The following is a 16,778-nucleotide window of genomic DNA, read 5'->3' as shown; positions in this document are numbered from 1 at the left end:
TATCTGTATATGTTATTAATTTTTATTTGTAATCGCGAGATAATTCTATTCAATGCAGATTACCATATGTATATATGTATATTTAGATTAATATTTTATTATTAATATTAATGCAAAATAAGAATAATAATGAAAAGTTGCCAAAAAGTAAAACAAAATTTAATATTTTAACAGGGACAAAAGCATCTTGTAATAATGTTAAAGCAATATTTAAGCGCCCTAGTTTGTTCACTAGAACTGGCGCAATATTGATCTATTTTAGAATAGATGTAATATAGTCGTGTGTGCAAGAATTGTCACAAAGGGTTCAGTGTGAATTAGGCCTTACAGCCACCGCAGACCAGGTAATGTTGTAAAATGTACACTGTGAGCTTTGTACAGTGTGACGTGTACGGAAAAGCGATCTTCTCGTAGATAGACGCTCTTTCATTGGACTTAGAGAAGATCATTACCCGAAACTGTTTCATGTCTGTGTCTCAAAGAACTCAATTTCTATTTTGTATCCCCTTATTTCGCGGAGCTGAGAGTCTCGCGGATATTTCGTAGAAATGCTATTAACACGTAACTATCTTATATAATATAATATACATATATTCCTTAGAGCCTTTACGTTTGATTACTTGGAATATGATTTAATTTTAATTATATATCTACGTAATATAATAAAAACATTATTTACGTATCGTACTGCAAAAATTGATGTTTTAAACGTTCTAGTGATATTAAAAATTTTTAAATCTGCACATATATATTTGCAAACGTAAAAGTGCATGTTGTGCAAATTTCGGAGCAATTTCGCACGCATCAAAAGTTAAAAATTTCAGTAAATTGTATCGATTAATTAAACTTTAGTAAGAGAGTAGTTTCAATTTTCTCTCGAAAATTCTCGAGGAATACATTCTTCAAGTCGCATTTGATATGACGAGAAATTAAAAAATTCTCATTTTTATGTTAAATGTGTTAAAATTTTGCAGCTTTGTAAAAATGCTGCAGACATGGCAATATAGAAAAATAATTTTCTATATTAAATTATATCTTATTATAAAATAATACTCCGCTTGTTTCTTTTTTAAGACAAGATATAACTCACCGGGACTTTCAATATCCGCTGACGTAGCTCTTGCAGTTTTCTTCGTGGTTTCTTGTTTTTCCGTGGCTTTAGGCTCTTTCAGTTGCTTCATCAGAAGCGGATTTAACCTCGGCGAATAGGAATTGGCCGATAGAGAGAAACTCCTTTGAGAAATATGCCACCATCGTCTGCACCACGTTTCCTGAAAGACGCAATAGCAGGTTCTGTTGTTGGTTAATTGATATTTCCGAACATAAATATGATGAGTGTGGAAAACACATTATTAGGGGCTACTCACAATAAAAGAAATAAAAACAGGAAATAAAGACCAGAAAACGGGGAATAGGGAACAGTCCAATATAAAACATATGAAATATAATTTAGTAACGCAAAATAGAAGAACAGAGGAAAAGTACTAAGGCGAAGTGATGAAATTTCTCTATTCTGCGTTACTAAATTACACTTCATATGTTTTATATTAAATTGTTCCTTATTTCTTGTTCCTGTTTTTTGTCCTCTACTCCTTTTCTTATTCCATTTATTGTTCGCAGCCCTTATATTTGTATATTTTAATATATTACACAGAAATAATCGCCAGAAAGTTTTAATCACATGTTCATAATATGTAAATGTACCTGAAAAAAACGAGAATTTTTAATACTTTTATTTGCTTGGCATATATTTTTTAATTTTTTAAAGAAAATTATGTAATTCATTGTTTTAATGAAAAAGTTCACATATAATTTCTTAAATTTTTTTTATATAAAGTTAACATGTAATTTTGTAACTCTTTTTTCTGAATTGCGCTCTAGTTAATTTTTGGTGATTAATACATATACAGATAATGTTGTACATATATATATATATTTATATAATATTAATTTATATTTTGTTTTAATTATAACCTGCTCACCTCATAGCTGCTCCGCCGTTGCCCGATGCCTCCCCGGGCTTCCTTCTCTTTTACTCGTACTCTATATGGAGTCTTTATGTACTTACACAATCACACACGCTCGCGAAAACACGATTAATTACAACACACACGCATTTATCAACAAAATAAAATAATCGCCCGGCAATTTGAACGACACTCCCGACCGTTAATCGTACTCTTTGTACGGTACTTCCGATCTCTCTCTCTCTCTCTCTCTCTCTCTCTCTCTCTCTCTCTCTCTCTCTCTCTCTCTCTCTCTCTCTCTCTCTCTCTCTCTCTCTCTCATCGCGCGATACCTACTTTGTGCGAAACTCCCGACATTCGTACGTGAGTTTTCTTACGGCACTCCCGCTTTTAATCGTACGCATATTTATGCGCTTTTGTTAATTATATGCGACGCATATTTGAGAGAACAACACGCGACAATTATAATACGATCCGGGCGACGTGTCTCACAACGCGGGATGTCGTCACAATGATGCCAACTGCTTAATTATCAATCTTTCGCGATTAATCGATCGTTGAAAAGATCGATTAACATAGAGCGCTTTACTCGACTCTGATTGGTGGATCAAAATTTTGATCCACCAATCAGAGTCGAGTAAAGCGCTCTATGTTAATCGATCTTTTCAACGATCGATTAATCGCGATTGATAATTTCTAATTAAACAGTTGGCATCACTGCTGCGACATACCGCGTAAATTTCGTGCGACGCACCGAGCATATCGTATCATAATTATCGCGTGCTGTTCTCTCAAATATACCTCGCGTATAATTAACAAAAGGCATAAAATATGCGTACGATTAAAAGCGGAAGTGCCGCGTGCAAAGTCACGTACGACGGTCGCAAGTTCCTCACAAAGTATCGCGCGATTAAGATGGGAAAAATACCGTATAGAGTCACGTACGATTAACGGTCGGGAGTGTCGTTCAAATTGGGCGATTATTTTATTTTCTTGATAAATGCGTGTGTGTTGTCGTAATTAATCGTGTTCTCTAAAAGAGGAGGCCCGGGGAGGCATCGGGCAACGGCGGAGCAACCTTGTCGTAAGTATGTATAAATTATAATTTATTTCGTTAATTTTATTATTTATTACTTGTAAAATTATAATAATCACTCGTTTATCTCCGCGATTCATTTTACATAAATGTATGCATAGAATGGATTTTGGATATTTTACTTAAAAACATTTTTAATAACTTTTAATAATTTTTAATAAATAAATTATAATAAAATTTTTTTCTCATAACAATACACACAGCTTTTGATATAAAAATTATATTTTATTATATTTTATATGTATTTAGATCTAGTTCATTCGACGAAAATATATAATTTACGAATAAATATAATTTACATAATTTATTCGATTAATTCGCAAACGACTGTAATCTTTATAATTTTTTTTACAGGTGGCATCACTGCGGCGACATCCCGCGTAAATTATTCGTGTGTCGCGCCGCGCGGTTAGTAGCTTCGTATAATTATAATTGTCGCGTGCTGTTCTCTCAAAATATCCGTCGCGTCTAATTAACGAAAGCGTATAAAATATGCGTACGATTAAAATCGAGAGTGCCCAAGTATGAAAATAAATTAATCTCGGGAGTTCCGCACAAAGTATCGCGCGATTAAAATCAGAAGTGCCGTATGGAGTCGCGTACGATTAATGTCGGGAGTGTCGTTCAAATTGTCGTGCGATTATTTTATTTTGCTAATTAATGCGCGCGTGTAATTGCATATTTTCGTGAGTGTGTGCTATGTAAGTGCCAAAAAGACGCTAAAGAGCGAAAGAGGAGGAGGAGGCCCGGGGAGGCATCGGGCATCGGCAGAGCAACCATGCGGTAAGCAGGTTATAATTTAAATAAATTTATATAAATATATAAATAAATTATATATATATATATGATTTATATATAATTTATATAAATTTATTATTTAAATTTTTATTAAAATAAAGTTGAAAATAAGTTATTAAGAATAAATTTGGAATAAAGTTAAAAAAAAAAATAAATAAATAAATATGGATATTTTACGGTAATTTACAAAAAAATATTACATTGAACTTTATTATAATTAGATTATTAATAATAAAAAATTGTATTATATTTTATATAAATTTAGATCTAAAAAAATAATTAAAAAGTTTAATAATTTTTATGACGTAATTTTATTAAATATACTTTACGATACAAATAAAAGTTTAATTGCGCATTATTGACTTTTTCAAATATTAATTATTTTGAAAACTATTTTGTATACATATAATTTGTATTTTTTATATGTTACAGATCAACGCTTTGTATAGAATTCCGCTGTTGCGCATCCGTATCGGTGAGTGTATTGCATGTATGCATATATAACATATTATCTGTATATGTATTAATCATCAAAAATATCTACTAGAGCGCAATTCAGAAAAAAGAGTTATGAAATTACATGTTAACTTTATATACAAAAATTTAAGAATAACAAACAGAAATTTAAGAATAAGAAACAGGAAATAGAGAACAGAAAACAGGAACAGGAAATAGGGAACAGTTCAATATAAAACATATGAAATGTAATTTAATAACACAAAATAGAGAAATTTCATCAGTTTAGCACTATTCCTCTGTTCCTCTCTACACTGAGAGAATTTTCTCTTAAAATTTATCCCGAAAATGGTAATCGTGGGACAATATGGTATGAAAAGAATTTTATGAGAATTTTTCTAATTAATATTTATTACAATAAAAATAATATCTATCACAATAAAATACAAAATGTTTGATTAATTTTACTAAACTGATAGTAAAATTAATCAAACATATTTTATATTTTATTGTGATAGATATTATTATTTTTATTGTGATAAATATTAATCAGAGAAATTCTCATAAAATTCTTTCCATACCATATTGTCCCACGATTATGATTTTCAGGGTAAATTTTAAGAGAAAATTCTCTCTGTGTATTCTGCATTACTAAATTATATTTCATATGTTTTATATTGAACTGTTCCCTATTCCCTGTTCCTATTTTCTATTCTTTATTCCCTATTCCTTATTTCTTTTATTGTGCGCAGCCCCTTAAAGTTCAATAAAATCATTATAAACATGTGCGGATCGAGTGTGGCTTTCAATTATTCCGTTTAACGAAGCCTATAAATCAGGCAAGTTCACCGTCTCAGTTCATTTTATGGTCTCTCAATGGCTCAACTCTATAGCTATAGTGCATCGATTATCCGATAACGATAAAACAATAATAATTTATAGATAAATATAAATATAAAAATATACATTAACAAGGTCGATGGTTTGCTGTAATCTGATTAAAATATTCAACGAATGTTTATTGACTCGCCGGAAAGCTTAACTATTCTATAAAAAATGTATTTAAGATATATTAAAGAGATATTTTACTTTTTTAATATATCGCAACAATATAATACGAGATAAATCGTCACTAAATATGTATAATATGATATATATTTGAATCATATTTTATATATGTATATATACATATACGATATAAACAATTTTTATTTTATAATTACAATTTTTCACTGATGTATTTTTTGGAAAAATTTGTTGAAAAAAATATTTTTTGACTTATGATGCATCGTTTTATTTTTTACATATAAATATTCGAAAACATATTAGCCGAGATATCTCTGATCGGAAAGCACACATATTCACTTCAGAACACGGAAATGCAATATTGGATGATGGAAAGAAAGTTGAATATAAAAATGTAATCATGATATCGCGAAAAATATTGCAAACTCTTGACATTTTATAAGCAACTTTACTATAAATACTTTTTTTACCATAAAAATTAAATTTTAAATTTGATTGTATAAATAACGCATGTGTTGCGTGACGCACAAATGTTTCCGTTACCTGATTTAACGAAATAGGATAAAACGAAGTGGATTCAAATTCTCAGGGGAGTATATCCCATTTCGAAAGCGCTGCATCAGTTCTCCAAGAGAGATTCGGTTATTTTTAGGTGAACGCAGATATGTGTGAAAAAAACTGATTTCAAGAAAAAGCGAGAAAGAGATAAATAATATAGTAAAAAACATAAGAATTCATTCCAGAGCGCAAATAAAAGCGTATTTTTCTTTTAAATTTTATCGCGAAGTAGGAAATTGCCTTCGGAATTTATCGTTAATTCTTAAAATAACGAGAAAAAATCAAAGATTTTTCAAATAATATATTCATATTTCATAAAATATACATAAATATAACAGGAGTATCAAATAATTAAAAAAACATTAATTTTTTTGTTTACTCTTGATTCCTGCTAATTTTTTCAATGACATTGATTCTTTATAGATACCTTAATATATATAAATATAATTTTTCCCAACGCGTTATTTTGCTGACTTCGTTAGACAACTTTTCCAAGTTAAGTAACTTTTTCGCGCGAATCGTGAGCGGACTGTAATTCCCTACGTGCGTGGAATTTCAAGGCGTTGGTGCAGATTGCAAATTTAAAAAAAAATGACCAAGAAGACTTTGAAAAGTGAACGCGAGAGAGTTCTGAAAACTATATCTATCTATATAATCCACATCTCTTCAATTTCGAAAGCATTCAATTTCAAGATTCTTATATCTGTTTCGTCAGGTGTTTGCTCCGTTGCCCTACTTTATTTCTATGTCTCCTCTTACTTCTGATGCGTTTACTCTGACGGTTCCTGCGAACTGTCGCCATCGATTCCACTGCGGCATTCGCATCAGGAATAATATTTGCATCGTACAGTAAGAGCTATGAAACACAAATGCATCTGACACGTGGGTCTATATTGACGATATTTATCATATGCCGCGTCTATCGTACATCTCAACCACATTAGTCATTATTTATGCATTATCGAATAAATTTTTTAATAGATTTCTTTTAAATAGAATACCCATGCAATGTCTGTAATGTGAATTGAAAATTTAATCGATACGCTCTGTTGTGTAACACTATTAAAGAAAATCACACCACAGAAGACACGCTGTTATCGATTGTTTGCTGCTAAAGTATCTTTTTCGATTTTCAGTAAAATATTGTAATAATGGATTTACAAAAAAGTATCATAACTGACGATGAGAATGAAAAGCTTTCGTTAAAACTAAAAACAAAAAAGATCCGAAACTATTTATTTTGGAATTTGCAATTTCTGAAGATATTATATTTCTTGATTTAGAGATGTTTGATTCGCTTTTATCTGTCGAAGGAGAATAGAATTTCTTAAGAAATAACGCTGTGCGTTCACTTTTCATTAATTCCGAAAGTCTGTACAATGATATTTGATTTCTAAAAATTTAATTAGTTAGGTGTGTCTATAATCTTCGTAAGATATGATAACTCCCGTGACACTGATGAATCATATCCTCTTAATTTAAGTGATATTTCTAATTATAATGTATGAGCAGTTTATATGAGCATTCAACACGCGCATACAGTATATCCGAAAGTAATTGTCTGTGATTGGTTGTCAGCCAAAATTAAAATATTTGGAAGATTTCTATGAAAACATAATTTATTATCAAGATTAATCAATATGATTTAAGAGAATCAAATGATTTAAGAGAAAATTTGCAATATATATAGCCTTTTTATTCAAAAATATATTATAAAAAAATATATTTGAATTATAACATAAATATCATATTTTTATGTCATAGATATACATATATGTGTGTGACAAATAAAAGAAAGAAAGATTTGTACAATGTAATTTTTTTAAATACGTGCTTATGTCAGCAAAAATATATTATAAGAATAAAATAAATATTAAATTAAGAAATATTTTTTGCATAAATTTTCAAACAAATTGTCATAAATCAAACAAATTGTTATAATCAAACAAATTGTTATAAATATTTTATCATTTATGGATTATTTTATATTTCCTGGATGGAACATAATATCTTCGTACCATATTTAATGAGATACGCGTGTATCACGGCTCAACAAACTTCAACTCAATATTTGGTCAGCCTGGTAATAATTTCTTAATTGGCTACCTGCAAAGGCTAAATCTCACATTATGTACTTTCCTTCTGTTACATTCAATTTTCAAATATATGGCTGAAAATCATGTCAGTCCAAACACATTTAATATCACTACAATTCATATATATTCATGCATTGCAACTTTTCTCTTGTCTCATGCATTATTAATTGCTGGATCATATAAGGATATTAATTTGAATTTGTAGGAACTTTCATTGAAAGCATGGTTTCAGTATCCATATCGAGTAATAAAGTTATATTGAGATCGCAAAGCTGCAACGGAACGTGTATTACATTTTGCAGTTTTTAATTAACATTGAGACTACGTAATTTTATCCTCTACCTCATCTTTCCATCATGCTATATCTAAATATCACTTTATCATAACTTTAAACCATCATCATTTTTCATCAAGTGTTGAAAGATATTGTAACATATATATTTCAATTAACAGTGTCTTCAGTTAATAATCAGATAATTTGCGATTTGTTGTAAAAAATGTGATGTATCTTTAAAGATACATCATACATTTTTTAAATCCATATATGACGCGAAAAGTGGACTACAGAAGAAAAGAGAAATGTGATATTAAAATCTAGGGCAAAGCTTTTTTTGTGATACGGCGAGTATAATAACTGGTACAATAACCCGTGGAAAAATCAATTATGAAAGAAGTTATTGTGAAAGAAGTTATCGTATTCTCTTTTTTTCGAGGTACCGTGCTTTTTTACGATAATAAAGAGGATAGATTCTTTTTAGTATTAGCTTTGATTTATTGAACAGTCACAATGCAATATTAAATAAAATGTCAAATAGTATATTTATATATAAATATAAATATATATTTATATAATTATATAACTTTAGTAACACGCTTTAGTAATTAATGTGAGGATATTCTTTGTCGGGGTAGAAGCGAAGAGAAGCATTTCATTATTTTGTCGTGTACCCCTTCATAGAGCTGATAAGCCCTTTCGGTCAACATCGTTCCAACCACCATTACACGGGCTAAAAACATTTTCCGCACCCTATGTCGAGCCGGACGCTGGACAGGATCGATGGAGTAGTATGGTAAAGTGCACCCGTTTCAAACCAGGAGAACTCTTCGTATTAATCCGTCCGACTTGTCCGGCCTTTCCGTTTGTCGATGCTTGTGAAAGTATGTACATCATCATACGCACACACGCATCTCTATTTATCGCGTCGATCAGCTTCCACCCTTCGATTTGTACTACAAAGCATTTTCGCGCCGAGTAGAGTGAAAATGTACACTGATTATATTACACTCGCAGGGAATATTGTTTTTTGAATTTCGCAAACAAATTGAATACCGCGCAGCATCAAATGCACATATCAATATTGTAAAATTTATACGTTCAGTTTTCCGCGCGTTTATACGTAATTTATCCTGAATAGTTAAGTGAACTTTTAGCGCTCGTATAAATTTAGGAAACGTTCTCCAATAACAGGGGGCGTGAAGGGTATTTGGTGAAATAAGGTGGCTTTGGTCGTATTGCCTTGGGACCTTAAAGGGATATCGACAAAGCTCTCGTTCTGGCTTGAAATTGACATCATTAAACTCTACTTGTTAAAAGTTTTATCGATTGATATTAAATGCTTAGATAAAATCACACATTTATTTATATCATATAACAACGTTATATTATCGCGAATGCATAATTTTGAAAAATTCAAATTCTTATATCAACATATTATCATATTACTGGTAGAATTAAATATTCTTTTAATAGTGAGATTTTTAAATAGTTTTATAATCAATGTATGACCATCGTATTTTCAGTTTAATTACAATGTTTTTTTTCATACTTTTTTAAATATTTTATTCAACATATAAGAAAAAAAGTTTGTTTTACTTTTGTTAATAAAAATTATATTGTAATAATATTGTAGAATATATATAGTTTTGAGAGAAAAGCTGTATTATATACAGTTTGTGAAAAAATATATAAGATTGCGTAACTTTTTTCCAATTAACGATATAAAACTGATAATGTTATCCAAATATAAATATTAATAAACAAAAATATAAACATCCAAAATAAACGTTGTTGCATATATGTATGATTAATCGGATATATGATATTTCGATATAATGCCATCGAATTTAAAATAAATAGATAAAAATACTCGCCAGAAATTCAGAATGATTAAATAACATTCGATATATGTATATGCATAAAAATATTTTCTCATTTTTTTTTATCTGACTTGCCTAATATCACGATCATTAAATGAATCATAGTGCATCGAGTCAGGGCAACGAAATACACACGTTACACGCCACTGGCAATCTTTTAAGAACTTGAAAGTTACGACGAATGCAATCTAATTCACAGTAAAAAGTAAAGTTGCGTGATAAAAAATGCACGAGAGAACGCGCGGCCTCGGTTTATAAACTGTAACTTTAAATGTTCACGTAAAATAGCACAATAAAATAAAAAAATTAGAACACAGAAATTAGAAAAATTGATATATTTTATTTGTTTATTGGTATACCAAAGTGTTTTAAGTTTACAAATAATTATCATTTGCGATACTGCCAAGATATAAGTTGCGCTTAATTGCGAAATTTTTTAATCAGATGAAAATATATAATGAAACAAGTATAAATGCGCGAAGAATAATATAATAAAGTATCCGTAATCGAAAGAGGATTTGCTTTCATCGTGAGAGAACATAATCCGCGATACATGAGATTTGAATTTATGATCCCCCCAACAGTTACAGCGAGCATGCACCATGAATAATGTGCAGTAGTTAACGCAGATGCGTCCTTTAACAGTGACAGTTCATTTCCATATTAATTTATTTCTCTTTTGTATATTTCTCTTTACATCTTCTCTTTCATAAATATTTTGTAACATAATTGTCAATGCCGTTTGACATGGATGCTCGCAAACGTATAATTAAAGACATTTTACATCAGTCAACAAAATTAAATAGAAACAATATGGCAAAAATTACAAATGCATATATATGCATAATAATATATGAATTTATATACATATAATTTACACTAATTTGGCTATATGAATTGATATCATATGCATCAAATAAAAAAGATATTTATATTTATGTTTATGCTCGTAGCAGAATCAATGCTTACTCGAATATTTTATTAATGTGATATAAGACCACATATTCACAAATATGTGTTAAAATAAAAATGCTTAGTATTTATATATTATTGCTCAACTGCTTTTATTTGCTCATTTGATTTTATTACGAATAAAAAATAATAGTTACGATCTCTTCAATAAATTTAAAGTTTATTGAGGCATTCGCGATATGACGCAGTATATAATTCATTTATCTGAAGATTCAAATACAAATCCCAAGGGAAATTGGAATCTCCATTAAGAGAGCGGGCCACAAGATATCTCGAGTTGCGCACAACTCGAATATCACTCTTGTTTATACTTTTCTGTGCTAGAATATCGTTCGAAATAACACTCTACGAGTGGAGAAACTCTTGTCAATGTACGTTCAATACGTCAATGAGAATACGTCAATAGAATCGCGAATTTGTAGTATTTGTCAGTAATTGTACTCGCGGCTAGCTGCAAATTGGGTCACAGAATGTTACCGGTACTGTCGGATCTCAACGAATAATAGCTTTCAATATTGCAAATCTACCAGCTTCATCCTATTACAGCTCTCGTTTGTCTTTCATTCATTATTAGTTGCAAGTAAATCAAGCTGTTTATTTTTTTAATGCATCGAGCGAGATGTCTTTTGAGCATTCGATGTAACTATTTAATAATCTAAATGTAATCTATATACATAAAGAGAAGACATTTTTCAATGACGCACGTGTGGTTTGTACTTGTTAAACTAGATTATTTATTAAAAAAATGTGCAAATGCAACTTTTAATTTGGACTTCTAAATTATTTCTCGATTTTATTGCGCGAAGATATAAACTTGAGTGAATTTTATTACATCAATAAAATTCTGTATCTGTGAAACTGTGAAAATGAATGACGATTATCGTTAAAACAAAAATCGTAAACTCAACTGATAACTTGATCGCGGGAATGTATAGGTATTTATAAAAATATATACATATATTTTAATCACATTTTAGACATTAGATTTCAAATCGCATTATATATATAATATTTATTACTATTTATTATATATTATCATTTAAGTTCTGAAGACAATTCTCATTATTAATTCGAACTATAATTTATTTAAAACATCGTTAATTTGAATTATAATTTCACATTAATTAAAATATTTATTATATTCTAAATTATAATACATTTTTAATTAATAATAGGAGAAATTCAATTTATATATAATTATGCAGTTATGTTAAATGCCTCTATCAAATGATTTAGTTAAATGTCAAATTGGTTATTTTATACTGTTACTATTGCTAAGTTCATGGTCACCATTAAATCAAATTTATGAAAGGAAAGATATTACTTAACTACTTGCATTTAATGGATACTAATTTTTATGATCTTCGATTAATACAAATACACGTACGAACACAATGCTAAGACGATTTCCTGCAACACGAAATAATGCACGAAATAACTCGATATTATTTTCGTAAATATGTTATTCATTAGAGAATAATCTCCACTTGGACAAAATTAATTGCATACACGCAATAATTTGGAACTGTTTCTGTGGTTACATGTCGGTCAACGGCAAACAAGTTAACACTCGTGAAATTCGCTTTGTTTATTACAAAATTGTATTATGCACATTATAACAATTATAACGATTATAAGTATATTGTAGTAAATAATAGCGAAATAATCTCCTTTATTCGATCATATTCTTTGAAGAATATTTTCGTAAAAAGAGCCAGTTTTAAAACACGAAACTTGCATATTTGTTTAATTTTCTTCTTATTTTTATTATCTCGATCAATTATATATACATGCTTGGTATAAGACATTTTAAAGAGTGTTTTATGAAACTCTACACAGAATAAACTTGTTACAGACAATATAAATAGATAAACGATACAGAATATAAAGATTTAATTTACATAACTGCTTTGAAATAAAAATATTATTTTATAGTATCAAAATCAAACTAATTTTGTACAAAAGTCTTGAAATTGTTTTACTAAAATTGCCAAACAAAAATTTATTTTTTGGATATAATTTTGTTTTCCTATAGTCGAATATTAATATAATTGCTGTCTGTTTATTATGACATACCACACATTTAATTGTAAATAAAACCGATGTCACAGACAGATCTTAGGTTTTGTATTACATGTGATATACGGTCTCCGATTACAACCGATTTAAAATTTCAATTATCCAGCAGGGAATAAATCTCATAGCGCCGAGCTTCAATCTCGGAAATTACTGCGGCTGCTTTGTTCGTTTGTCTGTAGTATCTCAGAATTTGCAGCGAGGTATTCTACGTAGTATTCATCGCAAACGAGTTTCATTCGCGTTAAGATCAATGATATAATGTCGATGTTAGAGATAAATGAAAAATCCGAGGAAAAATCTCCCAAATCTCTCAGTAAAACAAACATTTGTGTCCTCGAGCGTACGTTAATAGACGCGAAAGATTATTACACACTTCACCATTGCTCGTTACATTTTCGAATGTGCAAGGGAAATGTCGAGGATTCGCTTAGAAGCGCGAGAACAAGAATTATCTTCGCCGATAGAATCGGTCGAGGCGAAGGGAGAGCGCAGTAGAACAGATCGATGCACATGGCGCCTGCCGCAGCCTCCGCAGTCTCGAACCCCTTGGATAGCAACCGCGTCAACCTGTAAATTGGTGGAGGTCACACCAATTTTCGCACTCCGGTGGCGCTTGGTGCTTTTTATCCACTAGTGCGCGTGTCTAACATTTCTCATTAATTATCCAAGCTACTAAGTTTGCATGTCGATGAGCAGTATCGAATTCACCAGAGATATAAGAACCTTCTCGCAATGGCACACCTAGCAATTTTATTGCAATACAGAGGATAGCTTATTAAGTTTGATTAATTGCACAATAGTTTATGACTGCTTTTCATAATCAATAGATTGCTATACTAATGTTATTGCGTTGGATACCACATTGCTATGAAATACTATTGCTTTGAACACCACAATGCACTCAATTAGCGGAAATCGACGAAGCTTTATTGTGAGATTTACGATGATATCACGTTTGTTATTGAGCAATTAATTTAATTAAGTGCGAGAATAATTAAAGAAGATTAATGATCTCACAATACAACGTAGCTTTTTGCAAACATTATTCGAATAACTTTAATTATAGTTTAATCGAATTAATGGGTCTAATCATAATTAAGCAAATAAAAAATTGCGCAATAAACGACAAGATTTATTTATGTATTGCAAATATACGCCGCAATATTTTTTTTAGCCGGTTGTTTTATAGAACACTCGTTCAAATATTGGAAAAATGGCTTTCTCGAAGCTTTATTTTCGTGATGCAGATGTCAGAGCGCATCTCTCTCTCTCTCTCTCGCGAAGTAATTTAATATTTATTGACGGTGGAGTGAGGCTTTCCTGGCCTCGTCTGGGAATAACAATGCTTAGCTAATTCCGCTTCGACATGCCTATATAGATTTAGCAATCATCATTGTTTATTAAAATTATTAGATATGGAAAACGAATCCGAATGGATATCTTGATTGAGATGTCTTGATTAAGAATAATTATTTCGTATATATTCGAAATGAAAAAGTTAGAAGAATGACATGTTAAATCTGTGTATGCTATTTAATTTAATACAATGCATTCGTATATACTTATCGTAAATATCAGATTAAGTATTATTATAGTTTTGATTTTCAATGAATGCGCGTATCGAAATTAATTTAAATCGTCTGTATCGAGAAGAATAATTAATGTGTCACAATGCTATTCACTAATAATAAATTTTACGAGCTAAGCAAGACGTACGCTAATGCCAGAATATAAAACCGAATAAATAAGACGTTGCAATTTAAATTGGTTTAGCAAGCCACGTGTGCGGAATAATGACGAACGAATATTCTGCTTTATTTCGAATCATTCTTAAGTCTAATAATATTATTTAAGAAATAAGAGAATAAGAACAATTTTGTACGTGATTTATATAATTTTCATTTCCTTCGTCTAGATATTTTTCAACTAAATTAAAATAGTCAATATATTTAGCTTAAATTAGATTAGATTCATAATCTTCTTCTTCTAACAATATTTTTGTATTCAGTTAAAATCAGCCTTAAAAATAAATTATAAAATGTTTAGATAAAAAGAAATTCAGAAAACTAAAGACATATATGTATTTTTTTGTAACTAAATTATTAATTTTTACGTTATTACATAATACAAAAACCGATATAATTTAGCAGAATTTTTTTCGTTTTTTGGTACAACATAAACAACCAAATTTAAATAGCAAGGCACATAAACCTACTTGGCAAAGCATCTGGACAAAGTTTGCCAAGAAATGTGTACTTTCATACTTGTAAGGACTGCAATGCTACAAAATATATATCATAACGTGATTCCTTTATTGAAATTGCTTGCCGACATAAAATACAATGAAAGTAAAATTTCTACATTGTGCGGTCTTTTTTGATATATTTTCTTCAAAAGTATATTTATTCAATGCAGTTAGTTTGGTAATAGAGCATTTATTTAGAGTAATCGCATGTTTGTAAAAGAACGTTCCGAATAAAATTCGACTTAAATAGAGTTTGCGAAAAGTATAAAATATGTCGAGAGACATGGAACGTGCAAAACATACTTGTATAAATCGTGGACACGTAAACTCTGCGGAACAACAAAGTACAGGCTATTATGTGTGCGCTCCAACGTGAAACTTTAACAAAAACTGAAAAAGTGACATGCAATATCGGAAATAAACTTTTCACTAGAACACGGTAATGTTTGTGAGATTTATCTTTATTGAAATGAAGATTGACATATTCGACATTTTATTGTTATATTTCAACAATAAAATGTCCGTCTAAAAACTGTTTCCAAAGATAAAAGATATTATTTTATTACGGAAACGCGAAAAATCTAATTTATTATTATTAATATTTTTGTTTTAATATTTTATATTTTAATATATTATACTATGTAGGTATATTTAATATTCATTTAATTGTCTCTGATCCAAAAAGTATAATAATTTTAAAAAATTTTAAAGATTTTAGAAAATCTAAAATTTTTTCTTGAAAATTTCTCTCTACTTGCACTCCCAATCTAACTTTTAAATATGCAATAAACTCGATTAGATATTTCAAAGACTTGTTAATACGATAAAAACCGGCACTCTTGATTTCCAGCTAATTGTATTTGTTGAGTTTTCGCCAAATCATTTAGATGAGACTTCGCCGTAACTTTTAATTTTAATGCAAAAAGATATAGCTAATAAGTCAATTCTTGTTGTAAAAGTATATTGTTTCGTATTTATTTCGCTTTTTGAAGAAATAATTAATTTTTGCGCGTAACCTAGAAATTTTTGATTAATGTATCACAATTTAATCCGAGAAAAAAATAGAATGTAACATTTTCGCAGTAACTGGCGCGCGTAGTTTCGACATTGTTGAAGTACGAGGACAATTTTTCAAGTTTAAAACGTTACTGAAAATAAATTCAAGTTCACTATAGATTGAAATTGATAACTCGTGTCATCGGCTAAAATTGAATGACTCGTGAATTGTTTTCTACGTACTGTAAAAATTTTGCGCGATGTTTGTTTGTATTTTAAAGCCGAATAGGAAAGCTGCACTATATATGGTCAATATTTTTTTATATTATTTT

At 29.8% G+C, this 16,778-nt stretch overlaps 1 protein-coding gene across 3 annotated transcripts in view; it reads right to left on the bottom strand.

Moving 5' to 3' along the window:
* The window catches only part of Mcu (mitochondrial calcium uniporter), a 57,862-nt gene that overhangs the window by 35,792 nt on the left and 5,292 nt on the right, over positions 1-16,778 (bottom strand). The window contains exons 1-2 of one of the 3 annotated variants that reach the window (XM_083048924.1): positions 1,983-2,458; positions 1,091-1,271 (exon numbers count right to left, since the gene is read on the bottom strand). In XM_083048924.1, coding sequence (XP_082905050.1) covers positions 1,091-1,181 — 91 coding nt within the window. In that variant the 5' untranslated portion in view covers positions 1,182-1,271; positions 1,983-2,458. Of the gene's footprint in view, positions 1-1,090; positions 1,294-1,982; positions 2,459-16,778 lie in introns of those variants that run through there. The other 2 variants (XM_083048923.1, XM_083048925.1) reach the window with 2 other exon arrangements.

Source organism: Prenolepis imparis, unplaced genomic scaffold (genome assembly GCF_030444845.1).
Source record: "Prenolepis imparis isolate NDT839.2.m4 unplaced genomic scaffold, iyPreImpa1.0 SCAF_10, whole genome shotgun sequence".
Classification (NCBI taxonomy): domain Eukaryota; kingdom Metazoa; phylum Arthropoda; class Insecta; order Hymenoptera; family Formicidae; genus Prenolepis; species Prenolepis imparis.
The sequence above is the reverse complement of the archived record's forward strand: the minus strand, read 5'-3'. Positions and strand labels throughout refer to the sequence as shown.